Consider the following 17,878-nt stretch of genomic DNA (forward strand, 5'->3'; position numbering starts at 1 on the left):
AGAATAAATTCCCTTCTGGGAGTGTGATTTATGAAGTGTTTGTGGGAAGGACAAAGAGCATTGTGGAAAATCCAAAATAAACTGAAGGCTTTTCTTTGCTCTGGCTGGATCATCCTAAGGGTTTGTAAAACCAAACCCCCGTGGCAAAGTACTCCAAGGGCATGTCTACACAGCAAAAGGTGTGCACAGGCTAGCCTACCAGGGCTCTCCTGAATCCAGCTAGCACAGGTGAACAATAGCAGTGAAGACAGCATAGCACGGGATTCAGCGCAAGTAGTTCAAGACTGGCACAGACCCTGGATATGTACTTGCCAGGCTAGCCGGCTCTGAAGCCCACGCGGCACTATCTTCACTGCCATTACCTGCGTTAGCTGGATTCAAGCTAGCTCGGGGGCGAGCCTGTGAACAGCTTTTGCTGTGTAGACATGCCCTGAGTCTGAGTGGGCCATTGTCCTCTGCTAAGAATTGATTTATTGACTCTCACTGAAGTCAATGGAAAGACTCTCCTTGACTTCAATGGGGCTAAATTGGACCTCTACATGCAGCCTTGTAACGCTCTTAGCGTTACTACATACTGCTGTAATATAACCATCCAATTAAAGATTAGTGGATAGACAAATCCTACTCCGTAGAGATGGGACCAGATCTGAACCCCCAAGCACTGCAGCACTGGCTACCCTGTATCGTTTAGCACAATAATGTGGGGTTTGGATATACCTTCCATGCTGAAGGGCAGAGAAAATAACACCCACCTGCAGCTATGGAGGTGCCCATTGTTCTCACGGAACTTGAATTCCAGGTCTTCACAGCAGTCACTGAAAAGCAAAAAAGACAGAGGAGGGGTTTACTTGTTTCTGTGCTTTAATAAAAGGGCAGGTAGAGAGGAGGGATTTTTGATTTAAATGGACATAATTTCTCTTGTTGGCAACGGGGCTGGACCTTCCTTTCACAAACAGAGGAGTTCAATGGCGTTCCATCAGCGTCAGACTGGTGCAATAGGAGAATCCGGTCCATGCACCCCCCTCCCCTCCTATTTTCCAACCCGCTCTCGTCAGGATTCCTTTGTTTTATTCCGGGCCGCATTGCTCACTCCTCTTTGAAATCTCAGGCAGGTCACTTGAACTTTCTGCACCTGAGTTTCCTCTTCTGTAAAACAGGAACGACGAGACCTTCCTCACGGGGAAGTTGTGGGCAAACCACTACGGGCTTGATCCCAAAACTACGGTAGACAATGGAAAGACTTTCATTGACTTCAGCGGGCTTTGGATCAGGTCCTATCTCACCCCAATGGGAGCAACGTCTATGTAAAATCTGCAGTGTGTGACTTAGGCTCAGATAAACTGGACTACAAACATCACAGCCACTAACCTTTGCATGAAGTGCAGTTCAGAAAAGAAGAACGCTGAATAGTGTGAACAAGAATCAAATTATATGAGCTTGTTTGTTTGTTTGTTTTGTTTTTAAATCAGAGCTGGCTTCAGTGAGCAAATTATTTTCATATCTAGAAATTTCTTTTACCTGATTGGCTGGAAGTTTTCATCGTAGCCTCATTCTGGCTCCTGCTCTGCCCTATCAGGCCACTGGTAGCATTACTAGTTCCTGATAAGGCGGAGGTTTCTCCTGAAAACTTCTCTGATACTCGAGTTATTGCAGTAACAGGAAGGTGGGGCATCCGTAAGGTTACTGCAGGGGCATGTTCCTCGGGGGACGAGTTTGACATCTGAAGGGAAGAGGTCACTTCCTGTGAGACTTTTGCCTGACCTACGGTATTAAAGGAAACAAAGAGAGAGAAAAACTTTTATTGACAGATATCTTTAAAAATACAACACAATATCTATGCACCAGGGCTTTATTTAATTTTATTTTAGGAAAGACTGGAATAACAATCCAATTTTCCCCTAGCCGATTATGTCATTTATTGCACAGACTCAGATGTAAATTAGAAGTAACTGATCATATTCTACTCTTTAATATTCTTAATTAGAAAAGCTTCTTCAGATGACTAGTCTACTATGTTTCCTTTTAGGGCCACTAAGTCTAGTGCCCTACTGCTGGGGGTTAGGAGGCAGGACTCCTTTGTTGTTTCTTGGTTTACTTAAACAGTCGGTGCCTCAGTTTCCTCTTCTGAGAAATAGAGATAATAAGACCTTTCCCACAGACAGGTGGTGAGAGTTAATTAATAGTTTGCAAAGTCATTTGAAATGTATGGACAGGAAGACATTCAGAATACAAAGTCCTATTATCGTAATTGGAAGTCATGCTGATGATGGGTCTTAGGCCCCGATTCTGCAGACCCTTAGGCACATGCTTAACAAATTAATGGTTACTACTCATGGTAATAAAATCAAGCATATACCTAAGTGTTTCAGGGTCAGGGCCTTAGTACAGTATTCGTGCTGAAACAGTTCCAGAGTAAGACACTGGCGACATTAGAGAGCTGCTCAGTACCTGAGAGAATTGATCTTTTGACCAGCAGCAATATTTTGCATTCAAAGTCGATCTTAAAAAGACTCATTTCAAGCATTTCTCTCCTCTTACCTGCCAAAGACTGGTGTCCGTTTTCAACTATGGAGGAATTAGAAACTCTTCTAGTCTCAGGTTCGTTGTGGTCATCCAAGTCCACGCTCTGCCAAAACATTACACGCAATACTTGAACGATGGTCTGGCTTTCAAATTATTAACGGTAGTCGTCGCTGTAGCACCCAGAGGCCTAACTGAGATCAGGTCCCATTGTGATAGTCTCCATGCAAGAGAGTGGGAGACAGCCCCTACCCCCAAAAGCCAAATCATTCAGGATCACACTGATTATCTGAACGGTCTAGCTGCTGCCCACTGCAAAAGGAGCGCTGGTGATAAAGGACTAAATCCAACCCTCCGATATGCAGCCAAGGGCAGATTGGCCCAGTGCAGAAAGGAGGGGTCTCCAGTGCTTAATTTTTGCCCCGGCACCTCTAGGCTTGGCAGTTCAGAGCCCCGACTACTCTGGGCTTGCTGCCTCAGTTATGAATGTAAAAAAATTGCTTGAGCCCCAGCATCTCTTTCATGACAAATTAAGCTCTGGGGGTTTCCCTTCCTGTATAGAAGATACACTATGCTCAGGTGGGGAACTTTCTGTAATCACAGGGGGCATCACACAGGTCAATGTCTGCCTTTTCCACCTTCTGTTACTTTAATACATTGGAAGTTCTGGTGCTCCTCCCCCCGCTCTCCCAATCTTCCAGAGTTGTATTGTGACTTAAAACAAAGCCCTCTGCTACACGGAAAGGATGGGCTGTTTCAGAACTAAGTCTGACATGCTTGTAATATTAGCAAATACCACTGCCATCCACTTGTGGGGAACTGTAGGTGAGCACATCTGCTGTTAATTTAACACAGTGTGGAAAATAAAGCCTGATCATGCTCCAAGTGAAGTCAATGGCAAAAGTTCTGATGATTTCTTTGGGAGCAGAAGCAGGACCAGAATCAGTGCTGTCTACCTTAAATCAGTGCTATGCACACCACGGATGAAATCCAGCTCCACTGAAATCAATGGCACAACTCCCATGGACTTGAAATGTGCCAAGAGCTCACCCCAGGACAAGAGACATGCAGTCTGTACCTTTCAATGAACTGAGTATGATCTTTTTCACAGATGCACATACCAGTCATGCGTCACAGTTCTTCTGTACAAAGTTAATTTATTCTGCTCTATAGCTCACTTTGTCATGTCTTCGAATGATTCTGTGCTGTCTTCAACACAATATCTCCGTCCTGCGAGAAAGCTACAGCATGTGCATATCTCTACACACGTGAATAGTTCTGTTGAAGCCAGTCGGACCAGTCACATGTGTAAAGTTAAGCCTTTGCAGGATCAGGGCCTAAAAGAGGTGCTGGGTGTTTAGGGTGCTCAGCACCTCACAAAATCAGACCCAGGATTTGCATGCACACTATGAAAATAAATGCAGAAACAGAGCGAGGGCCCAATTCTGCAAGCACTGATGCAGATGTAAAACTTCACTAAATTGAATGGCCCCATCCACTTAAACAGGTCTACTTCTGTGAGTAAAGTTAGTCACACGCATCAGGATTGACTGCAGGAGTGAGGCCCAAGTTATTACAGCAGTATCCCAGTAAATCTATTCCCCCTCCTGTACAGGATGGGCAAAATAAAAGGCAACTTTTTCTCCACACGTACAATCTAGTTGCTGATTCTAACTTATTGTAAGTCTAAATCCTAACCTAGTATTTTTACCTTAGGAATGATTTAATGGCCTTTATGTAAAAGCAGTGGTATAATTTATGACCAGTAAAAGTTTTCCACTGGGACAAGCTGTGGAGTAAAGCCCATAACTCTTCTCAACATTAACTTGAAGAGTCCCTTATGTTTACACATGAATCTTCTTTATACAACATTTACAGGACATTGCATAAAACTGCTTAATGTTCTACACAAGTTCTCTCTACTTAAGGCAGATAAAATGACAGTCATTACAATTAGATGACATATGGAAAGAGTATTAGGGGAAAAGTAAATATCCTAGCACTTTATGACTGAGTTACCACTTATAACTTTTGAAATGTTGTTTTTGGAAAACGACATACTTTTTGATGTTTGCTAATTTAATTCCAGGCAAATGAGCCAAGAACGTTTTGTTTTTATCATCCAACAGAAAGTATGCAATTTTTGGTTGCAAGGGACCAAAAAAAGAATTTTTTTGCAGTCACATGATTACTTAGATTAAAAAAAGTTTGTGGTACTTATACCTGTTTATGGGAAACTGCGAGTTCCCTAAGTTAAAGTCCATGGGAAAGTTTGATGTCACTGTAAATAGACTTTACACCAGACTAGCCCAAAAGTTTTTTAAAAAATCTGCAACACATTTGTGTGTTTTCTCAATCTAAACAAATTTTGAAAGAAAAAAAAGCAGTCAGTTGTGCAACCTGGTTGTCACATTAGATGTAAAAGTTATGTGTCAATTTCTCTCTCTCTGGATTCAGAGTGCAGGATTAAACAAAACAAAAAATCCCACCAGAGGCAGGGTTGCTCACTCACATCGTTTTATCCCAACCCTCACAATATTTGGTATTTATCTTAAAGCTTCAGCTCCTGGAGGCAGGTGATTTTATGAGTCTCCATTTCCATTTTCTTTTTAAATGGAAATTTCTAACCATTATGGTTGTGGAGAAAAGCCTGAAAATGTGAACTGAGTGTGATCTAAAGATGCAGAAATCAGGAGACAAAGAAAAATAACTCCTAATTATTTTTTTTTTAAATCATGATTAAGACAATGTTATGATTTAAGGCCTGATTCATAACTTGTGAACTCTTGAAGTTGGCAAAACTGCAGAGGGGCATACTCTATTCCCTGTTACTCTAGTGCAAATCTGGAGCAACTCAATGGATTGAATGGTGTTCCCAGAATTTACCCCCAGTGTTACTCAGAGCAGAGTTTAGCCCAACACGTAGGGCTTTATTGTTTACACTTTTGACAGCGTGTAGGATAGGGGTAGCTATATACCACAGTGAAAAGCAGACTGCATCCACACTGCGGTGTGTAGCTACACATGGCAGTGAAAGGCTCTGGCAGGACAGAGGGCAGCAGGACACTACACTGCTAAAAATAGTGTAGACATAGGCGGCACTGCTTGGACGCATAGAGCGAGCCATGTAGGATATATATACCCTCAGCTTCTGGTGTGTCTGGACTCTATTTGCCTAAGCAGTGCCTCACCGTCGACACTGCTATTACACCTGGGCTAGGTGGGTGTGCAGTATCTGTATTGCTACACTCCGCTGTAAATGTAGACATAGCCTAGAATGCTGTTAACTTATACATCATTAGCCAATGTAAATCAGCATAGCTCCATAACACTCACTCATTCACAGCAGCTGAGGATCTGGCCTCAGAGGTTATAAACCAAACACATTTTACCTCTGTTGCTATTAGCACATTATTAGAAGCGACAGAATTTTAAAAATCCAAATTCCTTGCCACTAGTTATTCACTTATTGTGATTTATACAAAATGTTAGAGAAGCCAGCCTAGCGTGACCTCGGTGGGACTACTCACTGTGTTAAAGTTAAGCTGAGGCATAGGGTACGTCCAGACTACCCACCATATCGGCAGGTAGCGATCGGTTTATCGGGGATCGATATATCGTGTCTTATTAAGACGCGATATATCGATCCCCGAACGCGCTCCCTGTCAACTCCGGAACTCCACCGGAGCAAGTGGCGGTAGCAGAGTCGACGGGGGAGCCGTGGCCATCAATCCCGCGCCGTGAGAACGGGAGGTAAGTCGGAATAAGATATGTCGACTTCAACTACGGTATTCCCATAGCTGAAGTTGCGTATCTTACATCGACCCCCTCCCCCCCCAGTGTAGACCAGGCCTTAAGTAGTTAGCCCATTTGGGCCTGTGCACAAAACACCTTGCAGAATTGAACCCTAAGGCTCATTTTAAAATAAAAAGGGCCAGGTTGTAACATAAACGGGGACACCTCTGACTTGTGTTCTGTCCATTAGCCAAGCTTTCTGCTTTGGCTTTTGCTATACAGTAAGTTACTTTGCACAGATGTTAATCATGTTGCTTAATCCACTACTGGAAGACACTCAAATACTATGGTAATGAGGGTGGTATAAGAACCTATACAGAATAGAAAGGAAAGAGGCAGCACACAGGTAAGTAATAATTTACCCCTGCATCCACATTTGGTTTTCACGTGGAGGAAATCAAACTGATGGTTTGATTTCACATAGTTATGCTGTGGCTTCATAATAAACTATTAAAATAATTCATTAGTGGTGCGGGGGAAAAAACACATTGCATGTAAAATGCAGAAACCAAACAATCAACCCAAGTTAAGTCTGCAGAAAACATGGTTTCCTGGCCCTTATTTGATTTTTAGCATACCTCTATTTATCCTCACCCATTGTACACTAAGAACATGGGACAAGGACCTTTCCTGCCTTACAGTTTTAAATCAAGCACATTCTTTGTCTTCGGTGTTAATTCACTGGGAATTTCCATTGTATTTTCCACTACCTGAGATGTTTATAGTTTTACTAGTCCTAATCCAAATCCTCACCAGCTCATAATGATCTGTTCTGGGGGTTGGGGTCCCATCTGCACTTTATACCCTACAATGTCAGGTGACCCCATTACAATGGTAGTTTAAGTGCAATTTGGGCACAAAGTATAAAATTATGGTTAAAATCCTACACTACTAAAGTCAGTGGAAGCCTTTCCATTGAGTTCAGTGAGAATTGGTTTGGGCCATATATTCCCAATCATGACTGAACCTTATGTTTTGCAAGGCTATGGCACAATTTGGGAACACAGTTACAATTTTAAAAAGTGGCTTGTGATTTTGGGTGCCCAGCCTGAGACACGGTTAAAGGATCTGATTTTCCAAAAGCCCCCAAAGTCACTAGTCACTTGAAAATCCTGCCCCACGCTCACAAGGAATTAGAATTGGGATCAAAACTAAGGCCCTGATCCAGCAAAGCACTTAAGCACACATTCAGATTTAAGCACCTGGGCACGCCCATTGTTGTCAGATGCTTAAAGTTATAAGGCTATTTCACATTCTTAAAGTTACACGTGTGTTTATATACTTTGTTGGATCAAGGCCTGAGGTATAAAAGAATGTGCCAACATATTCCCCAAACTGTTTACCATCAATCTACATAAGCGACACATGCCTCCTTTGTTAGTTTAATGCGCTTATGAAAAGGCACCATTGGTTTTTACCACTACTTTGTTTACAGCTTCAATAACAAGAGTGACACATGCTCAGATTTTCCTTGGTTGCCACATCAAAATCCTCTTGGCTCCTGGGATTTTAGGATGGTCACACACAACAACAGTTTTATCCTCCCCGGAGGTACATCTCCCAGCTCCATGCTGAGATGCTGCTGTGTACTGGATCTGCGCACAGGAAACTTTTGTTCACTACTTTATTAGTAAGAAATGTAGACAGGAGAAAAAGTTTGTGTGTTTGGAAGCTCTCACTTTTTTCCAGCATCCAAACTTTCTTAAAAGCATCTGAGCTGTTCTAGGGCCAGGGCTGGCTCCAGGCACCAGCGCAGAAAGCAGGTGCTTGGGGCAGCCAATGGAAAGGGGCGGCACGTCCGGGTCTTCGGAGGCAATTCGGTAGCGGGTCCCTCTCAGAGAGAAGGACCAGCCGCCAAATTGCTGCCGAAGAATGAAGCGGCACGGTAGAGCTGCCACCAAAGTGCCACCAATCGCGGTTTTATCTTTTTTTTTTCCGCTTGGGGTAGCAAAAAAGCTGGAGCCGGCCCTGTCTAGGGCCATCTATGCTACACGGGGTCAGATTTTTAAAGGAGCTCTGCTCCCATACAGACACCTAACTAAGGGGCCTATTTTCAAAGGAGCTCAGACCCACAGGTGGGGCTCTTCAGAATTACACGTAATTTGCTCTCCAAATGGGTGCTGGGCTCTTTAGAAAATCCGGCCCTTAGACTTTGCGTTCTACGGCATATCAAATATAGCGGGGAAATGGCATCTTTAACAAAATATTATTTTGTCCCTCCTCATCATCAAAAATAATAACATTTTGCTGCTAATACTGGAGCACCTATTATTCCCTAGGTGAACGTTTCTTTGTACTTACATGGCAAAAATGAGACTGCATCTGACTTATTCCTGCTACACTAAATCGGTAACATTGTACACGGCCCTTGTCATTTTTTAAAAATAAAAATTGTTGTGAAACTTCTCTGTACCCTGAGAGTAGCAGCAGTTACTTTGCATGAATAAACACAGTGACCAGCCAGGATTCATTGGAGAAAAGTACAACAAACATCATCCTTCATCAGCCCTATTTTTATTCTGTATTTATGCCATACAAAACAAGGAGGGCCAGTTCCTCATGCTGGAGTTGCTCTAGTGACGTCCATGGAGCTACATAGGTTGACATCAGCTGAGAATCCGGCTTATAAGATTTTGCCCTATAAGGGCTAAGTCGTGACATTCTTATTCAGGGAAGTCTCTCGTTTCATTGATTGTACTCAGTGGGAGCTATGCCTTAGGAAGGACTGAGTGGCCTGCCCTGTTCTCCACGGGGTGCTAGTCACCCCTGAGCATGGCGCCAACATAAGGCTGATGTGCTGCTAAAGTGGCAGAGAGAATTTCACTCACTGTCTTCAGCGCAAGCTAGATCAGGCCCTGACTAAGGGACAGCTTTGATTCCCAGAGTCTACATCTTACAGTGATGCTGTCAAAAGATGAGAAGCAATTTTAAATGTTTATGCTCTGATGGGGCCTGGTCTCTAGACTCAAAATGTGTCTTTTTAAGAGCAAAATGCACCAGCCTTGTCAATGAGAAATTAAAAGCCAACCCAAAAAAAAGCAAAATAAAGAGATCCAGAATGTTCAGAGCCGGCTGGCATTTGAAGGGACTATTTAAAAAACAAACAAAACACAGTTTTTAAAAATTGGAGAATTGAGTCACTATTTTCTTGCTAACTCCTGCTAATGGTGCCCAGTCCCGCAAAGTACGGTGTGCCCGACAAGAAGGGGGATCAGCACTCTCATTGGACAAGGTGCTCGTTCTCAGGCGGTGCTCAGCATTCTCATTGGATGTGGTGCTCCCTCTCCAGCGGTGCAAAGTACTCCCATTGGACGTGGTGCTCCCTCTGCAGCAGAGTTCAGCACTCCCATTGGACGTGGTGCTCCCTCTCAGGCAATGCTCAGCACTCCCATTGGATGAGGTGCTTCCCTCTCAGCACCATGCAGTAGCAAGCCCCAGGGTCCAAATGTGCTATTATCCACTAAAATCCATGGTAACCATGGAACCAGAAGTGAGTGGCCTTCAACAACATGGAGCATCTTCACCTTGAGGACTGGAGTGTTTTACCAAGGCTCTGTGCACTGATGTCTAAAGAGCATGCCGCCCTCCACCCATTACTGACTTAGGCCCTGGTCCAGCAAAGCACTTAAGCAATGTGCTTAACTGCAATGCAACTGCTCATGTGTTTGAAATTAATTATGTGATAAGTGTAAACAGGCAGTCCCCAGGCCCAGTGCAGCTCTCAATTACGCCGATGTAAAACTGGAGCAACACCACTGACTTTAGTGAAGTAACTCCACATTTGCGCTGCTGGGGAGGAACACCATTTGTTTCCTGGGGGTTGCCTAGAGACAGCTTTTTGGGGATTGCACTTGTTCTTGGTCCTAGGGAGGGGTGAGGGAAAGGGCTATCGCACTCTGGCACCAGCCAGAGACAGTCTGACCCTAAATAATGGCCCATCTGTCCTGCAGATTTCAACAGGTTGTAAAGTGGACTCCACACATGGTTCCCATCTGCACAAGTCACAATTAGCATGTGGGCCCAATCCTTAGCGTAGCTCCATTGATTTCAGTGACATCACATCCGTGCCGATGGTGGCGCACAGTCGCTAACGTGTCGGAGGTCCCGTGTTTTGACCATGCAGTGAGCAGGTATGTACCATGGCGGTCAGGCTATGCCCTGGTGTTCTGACTTTTGCTGCCAGGATGTTTGCCTCCTCTCTGGTGCTGCACGAGGCAGCATGCAATCCGGGTTCAAGATCACACTTCGCTCGATAGCTCTGCAGAGCACTTATTATTGATGACAACCTCCTCCCGAATGCTGAGCTGCTGTTGCTGTGTTTGGGTGGGGTTTTCACAAGTGCTCAGTACTGGCCTAATTCTGCTCTGATGGAAGTGAATGGTTAAGCTCTGATCAGCTTCAGTGGGAGCAAAGGAAACCAACACAGAGTGCTTCTGAAAATCCCAACCTTTTATAATAAATTTGTAAAAACCACTGACTTTTTTTTTCTTTTCTTTTCTTTTTTTAAGGAAAACCCACAAATACTTCCACAAGCTTTGCAAACTGACACAAAAAAGGTAGGTCAGTTCTGGGTCCTTCTACCCTTGATAATGTCAGTTTACAAACTGTAGGGAATAATTTTCTCATCTGACAAAATATTGACATGACTTGTTTGCCACAGATGAGGCAAGCAGAATCGGAGTTACAAAAACACCCCCATGATGCTGTATCTGCAAGATAAATAACAGCAAACCTCCACTGAAACAGAAAGTGCAGCTAACCCAAGTGTTCCTCTATAACATGCGCATTGCTTTGGCATGCACAGAAATGGATGCCTCCAACAGTGGACACACTCACTTTCTCCAATTTGCAACAACTCAAACACAGTTTAGTTAGGGAAAGGTGAAATCCTGGTCCCACTGAAGTCAAAGATAAAATTCCTGTTGACTTCAATGGAGCTGGAATTTCACTCACTTTGTACCAAGTGGCTGGATTGAATTTTGTTTTTAAATGCCAAAGGACACTCTGGTGCCACTGTTCTCTGTACAGAACTCACAGTGACTTTGATGGGAGCGACTGGCCCTTGGCTGGTAAATGTGCAGAATGGATTTTTCATTGTTGGTGAGAGTTGTTCAAGGGGGTCTTTATCTGCTAGCATCCCCCTTGCAGAGGCTTTCCCACCTCTGTCCTCCCCTCTGCCGTCACACCCAACTCCGCATTTGTCAAGTCCATGTCAGGACCAATCCCTCCTGAATGGGTCCTCAATAGACTCTGCCCCTGTGAATAAAGGGGAAGCAGAAGTTCCATGGCTTGAGTAGGGGCTAATCAGCTCTAGTTTTCCAGGATTTAGGAGTTTCTTTAAGAGCCCCTAGATGGGATACACGGGGGGAACCCAGGCCCACCCACTCCACTTGGTTCCAGCTCAGGGCTCTTGTCACGGACAGCCAAACCAGGCGTCCCCTCAAACCCTTGGTGTTCCCTGAGCTACTTCCTACCTCTGTAATCTGCCCCACAGCGTCTCCCTCTTTGGTGGGTTGGTTTGTCTAGCTGCGTCTCACCTCTCTCTGGGATCCTCTCTCTGCAGTCCCTCTGTCCCTTTGGCAGCCTCCCTGCCTGCCTGTCTTGCTGCCCTTTTATCTTCACAGCACAGCTGCCATGTGGGTCTGCCAATCAGCTCTGGCTGAGCAGACGGGCAGTTGCTTTGTCCGCTGAACCAGCATGGGGTACATAGACCACATGAGACCTATGAATAGCACAGTTGTAACCTGAATGTGTGTAAGAGGGAACTGGTTGTCTATGAGTCAGGGTTCCATTCCCAGCCTTCCCGTGGATTTCCTCTGTGACCCCAGGCAAGTCACTTGTGCTGAAGTTTTCAAAAGTAGCCTCTACTTTTGAGTGCCCAACTGTAGATCCTGGGGGGCTGGTTTTCCTAGGTGCTAAGCCCCTGCAGCTCCCACTGATTTCAGCTGGAGTTATGAGTGCTCAGTAGCTCTGAAATGTAAACTCCAGGTGTCCAGAGCTGGGCATCCCAAATTTCATGCACTCATGCACTCAAATTTAAAGACCACTTTTGAGAATGTGTTTCTCCTCCTATGTAAAACAATACTTTCCTACCGCCCAGGGACACTGGGAAACGACCCCTGGATGGAAGGTACAATTATAATGAGAGCCTGGCGATTGACAGAGCTGCTCCAAATCCTTCCGCTCTCTCTGTGCTGCAGGAGCTCCCCTGCACTCAGATGAAATGGTTTTGTTTTAAAGCCTCATCAGAAAGGTTCCTTTCAGCCCTGGTAGGAACACAGGTGATGATGACATCGCTCTCCAAGGAATGTGCTGCCTGGGGTTGCTATATGGTTTGGAAAAGCTGAGAGAACAAACATCTGTCTGAGACACCCTGAGAGACACTTAATTATATGCTCAGAAAATTGCCTTTTCAGCCTAGAGCTGTCAATCTCTCTCAAATCCATATTTACCAAGACACCGGCGCCCCAGTTAAAAAGAAGTCATTCCTTTTAAAACGAACACTTAGAAAGAAACAGATTCCAGACGGAGGTAGGGGTTGATTCTGATGCACCCGACGACGGCTGAGAATAGGTCAGTGAATTCACTGACAGCAGCAAGACAGAATTCAGGCAGATTAGGCATTATTCTTTGCAGACCATGCATTATCCTACCCATTAGACTGACTTCCTACCATGCTGACCGTTGTTCCGCAGATTTATTGTAGGCACACTTGATAATTACAGTGTCCCATGTATCAGTTTAGTGTGGGGGAAACTGAGGTAGTGTTAAAGGAGAAGCTGGCTTTGTGGTTAAGATAGTGATCTGGGATTCAGGAGATCTGGCTTCAATTTCTGGTGCTATCCAGGCAGAGTACTGCTATTTAGATGCCTCACTGGGAGCTGAGCAATTCTGAACATTTGGTGGTTAGCACTTGAAAATCTATCCCTGGGCTCTTTGGAAACTTTGGCCTTTAACCTCTCCATGTCTCAGTTCCCCATCTCTGACACGGGGAGAGCAATATTGCCTTTGTCTGTCTTACCTATTTAGATCATCGGTTCTTGGGGGCTGTCTCTGATATGCCATACGTATGTAAATCAGACCCTGGGACAATGGAGTGCCAATGTTGGTTGGGGGCTCTGAGCGTTATTGGGATGCACAGAATAATGATGGGGGTGGGAGAGAAGAGCTGATTACAGGAGAGGAGAAGCAGCTCCAGCTCCTGAGTTCTGTGCCTGACTCCACCCCTAGGTGCATCCCATAATCTCTCTTTGCCTGCTGCCAACTCCAGTGATGCAATTGTTAGTCTCTTGATAGCTGGTGTTTTTATGAAAGTCCCCTCTCCTGGAGGCATAAGATTCAGTGACAGTATGAGGTTCCCTTTAAAAAAGGTAAGCCTCTAACATTCGTGGTTGCAGAGACAGGCTTGAAAATGGGACCTCAGGGCAGCCTCGAGGCTCAGAAACCAGAGGGCAAATCAAAAGAACCCAACATTTGTTATTTTTTAGAAAATCTCATGACTGGGGGGGGGGGGGGGCTGACTCATGATTTTTGAACATTTGGCATTGGCAATATGGCATAACAGTGCTTTGAACTTCTCTAACTGCTTCCACCAGAGGAGCTTTGAGTGCTTTGCAAACTTTAATGAAATGAGCTTCCCAGCAGCCCAGTGAGGTAGCAAAATGTTATCATCCCCACTTTACTGCTGGGCAACAGGCACTGAAAACAACAGCAAGACTCCAAGGGATTTCAACCGTGCCAATAATTCATCCTCTATGCCTGGCATATCACAGATCACTGATACTACAGAAAAGGGGGAAGGCACAAGAGATGGAGGGAACACAAGCAGGCGAGGAAGACACATGACATGGTCATTCCCTCTTAAGTCTTGTATCAGAGTAAGAAGCCATTAAAGAAAATGATCTATTAGATAACACTAATATTCTCCAGCAGCAAATGACCCTGCAGCTTTGAAAAAGCCCTCAGCAGTGAATGTATTAGCACTGCTACTGTCCTTGGAATTATCTCCCAAGAGATGAGGCAGAAGCCCATTTCTTGGCACCTTTTTAAAGCTAGACTGGCGAAAATAGTAGTAAGTGTAGAACAGGGCGCAACCCTGCACTGGCAGAGTGGTGGACTACATGGTCTACTAGCTCTTTTCCAGCACTAGGCCAAATTTTGTTCTAAGCTGCTCCAATGTGAATCTGGAGAAACTGCACCTGGGTCAGTGCGGTTTCTCCCATTTTGGAGCTGAGAGCTAAACTTGACCCTATGATTCCATGACAACATCAACAGGAAGCTTATTCCTTACTCCTCCTTTAGGTTTTCCCCATCTGCTTTTCTAAAACACTGTGCATGCCATATACAAAAGGCAATTGGTCTACATGGCACGTTGGGAAGAAAACTCTATTATCCAGGTTTTCTGTAGCAAACACAAGAATGTAGATTTCATAGCGTTTAAGGTCAGAAAGGACCATTTGATGGTCTACTGCAGTGGTGGGCAACCTGCAGCTCGCGGGCCACACGTGGCCCGTCAGGGTAATCCGCTGGCGGGCCGCAAGGCAGTTTGTTTACACTGACCATCTGCAGGCACAGCCGCCACAGCTCCCAGTGGCTGCAGTTCGCTGTTCTCGGCCAATGGGAGCTGCAGGAAGCAGTGCAGGCCTCAGGGATGTGCTGGACGCTGCTTCCTGACACTCCCATTAGCTGGGAACGGCGAACCGTGGCCACTGGGAGCTGGGGGTGGCTGTGCCTGTGGATGGTCAATGTAAACAAACTGTGGCACGGCCCACTGGCAGATTACCCTGACGGGCTGCATGTGGCCCACGGGCTGGCTGCAGGTTGCCCACTAGTGGTCTACTGTGTCTTTCTATATATCACAGGCAGGGCCGGCTCTAGGATTTTTGCCGCCCCAAGCGAAAACAATTTTGGCTGTCCCCCCGCCCCGTTTTTTTCTTACCCCTCCCCCGGCCCCGCCTCAACTCCGCCCCTTCCCCAAATCCCCAGTCCTGCCTCCTCCCCCCAGGCTCTCAAGCCTAGGAGGGAGGGAGGGAGAGGGAGAAGCAGCGCGTGCGCCGCGGCCACTCAGGGTCTCCCCCTCCCTCCCGGGTTTGAGAGCCTGGGAGGGAGGGCGAGCAGCGGTGCGCGAGTGGCAGCAGCGGAGGTGAGTTAGGGCGGCCGGGGCACATTTTTAGGGGCGGCATGGCCCGTGCCAGAATGCCGCCCCTAAAAATGTGCCACCCCAAGCACCAGCTTGTTTTGCTGGTGCCTAGAGCCGGCCCTGATCACAGGCCATTAAATTTCACTGGGTTACCCATACAGAGCCATCTCTTTACAGCAAACCATTCGATAACTGCAAATGCAAGACAAGCTGATCTTCTGCCAACCCAACTAGATACCCTGTCACCAGAGTTAGGGATGGCAAATGACAATTAGGTCATCTGGTTCATGAAATATTGACCAGGTGAAGCTCCAGCCCACATAACTTTGTGGGCAATGCTTTGCAAACAGATCTTCCCGAGCATGGCTTTTGTAACGATGCAAGAGGAATGGTGGGAGAGGCACTCCTCATCCGATGCCACCAGCTGGTATTCGATAGAAAGCCCTGCCAGCTGTCCCAAAGCCTTTCTGAGAAGGGACATACAAGCAAGGAGTTACCGTGGTCCCTGACTCAGCCAAGCTTGTTTGCCAGTTGGAGTGCAGAAAGCATGTGGCGCATGCCGGCGGAACACTGGAGTGACTCATGAAGTTGCTGCCATGCATTCGGTGGACGGCATGTTAAACACGATGAAAGGGGACTCTCCTACAACAGAATCCAAAAAGAACGCTGTTGCTACATTTTTAGACTATCCTATTCAGACATGCGCGGAGCCCAACTACAAACACTTCAGAAAGATCATCAGTGATAGGGTTACCACCGGCATGTCAGAGGTGATTAGTGAGAAAGGACAGAGGACTTCTTCTTCCACTAACAATCAGAGGTAGGTAGGGGAGGAATGCAGGGATTAAAAAATCTGACAAACAGCAACAGATTTCCCAACAAGGAGCTGATCGTCTGCTGTTGCTCCAGCAGCCTGCTTTTAAAATCATCCTTCAAACACATGACATTCTTCTCCACCTTCACAACTGTGGTTCCCAGATTTGGATCCATTAAGGTGTCAAATAAAAGTTTGGTGCCAAGAAACCGGATCACTGGCAGAAGCAGGGGTATGCAAGCTAATAGCAGAGCAAGAGCAGGGCAAGAAAAGTGCTGAGCTCCAGACTGTGGGTAGTTATTTTATGTTCTGTGTTCTCTCTGCCCATATGCCATATTCATCTTATTGCATGACCAGATTTAAGGATGGGAATCTGAATGAAACAAAACTCTGTGAATATATATTGGTATCCTCTTGTTCTTTCTCTGCGGATATACTTTTGGGCATTCCCCTCTGAGGGATGTAGAAGATGCCAGACTTGACATCTGTTCTTGCTACATTCATACATTACATCTTTTCTTAAAAAATAGAGGTAGTCTGCAAAAATGTTACGAAACCAGTTAGAATCTGATTTCTTTCTTTACGGGAAGTTTTGAAAAGTGGCTTTTAAAAAACTGATTTCAGATGTAGTTCTCAAGAACTGGTAGTTTACAAACTATCCTAGAAGTCAAAGTAGCTCAGAGGCAGGTTGAGTGGTTTGCTATGGAGATGAAGAGTCAGGAAACCTGGGTTCTTTTCCCAGTTCTGCCCCTGGTTTATCACATGGCTGTGGTCAAAACACTTCTTCATCCAGGACCTGATTCTGATTTCACCAATGTAGAACAGGAGTCAATCCACCGAAGACAATGGATTTATGCCAGCGTATACCCAGTTTAACTGAGCTCAGAATCTGACCTTCTCTGCCTTAGTCTCTTCTCCTGTAAACGAGGGTAATCATACTTACTCACCTTTGCAAAGTTCTTAGACTGCCTCTGTCAAAAGGTGCTATACATGCAAAAAGAACGAGGAGTACTTGTGGCACCTTGGAGACTAACAAATTTATTTGAGCAAAGGTTTTCGTGGGCTAAAGCCCACTGCATCTGATGAAGTGGGCTGTAGCCCACAAAAGCTTATGCTCAAATACATTTGTTAGTCTTTAAGGTGCCACAAATACTCGTTCTTTTTGCTGATACAGACTAACACAGCTACCACTCTAAAACCTATATACATGCAAGGTATCTTGATCTTGAATGAAATATTCACATTAGCTCTTGCCCTGACATAAACTTGTCTATTTTCACTTATATGTGAAATAATGGGAGTTAAAATTAATCACTTGTCAATACTTTCCATCAGAAATAAATGACCTGCCATTTTCTTCATTTAGATTTCTGTCAGCACGCAGATGTACTCAGCCTATTACATCATGAGCTAAATGAGTCCCTGGAAGTTCAATGGAGTTACACCAGAGATGAATCTGGTCCCTTCAATTCGCTATCGGGAATCAATATGCAGTTGAAAGCACCTGGCTTAGATTTTAAAATGCTGCCTAGGGAACTTAGACACATGGTTCATGCCAAAATTAATGAGAGTTGTGCCTCTAAATCCCCTGGGTAGCTTTGAATATCTCA

At 45.2% G+C, this 17,878-nt stretch overlaps 1 protein-coding gene across 1 annotated transcript in view; it reads right to left on the reverse strand.

The window, feature by feature from the left end:
* Window positions 1-17,878, reverse strand: part of SMTNL2 (smoothelin like 2) — a 51,318-nt gene that overhangs the window by 14,126 nt on the left and 19,314 nt on the right. The window contains exons 2-4 of the mRNA XM_054008320.1: window positions 2,539-2,626; window positions 1,519-1,761; window positions 753-815 (exon numbers count right to left, since the gene is read on the reverse strand). Of these exons, the coding sequence (XP_053864295.1) occupies window positions 753-815; window positions 1,519-1,761; window positions 2,539-2,626 (394 nt within the window). The remainder of the gene's footprint in view (window positions 1-752; window positions 816-1,518; window positions 1,762-2,538; window positions 2,627-17,878) is intronic.

This window comes from Malaclemys terrapin, chromosome 18 (assembly GCF_027887155.1).
Source record: "Malaclemys terrapin pileata isolate rMalTer1 chromosome 18, rMalTer1.hap1, whole genome shotgun sequence".
In the NCBI taxonomy this organism is placed as follows: domain Eukaryota; kingdom Metazoa; phylum Chordata; order Testudines; family Emydidae; genus Malaclemys; species Malaclemys terrapin.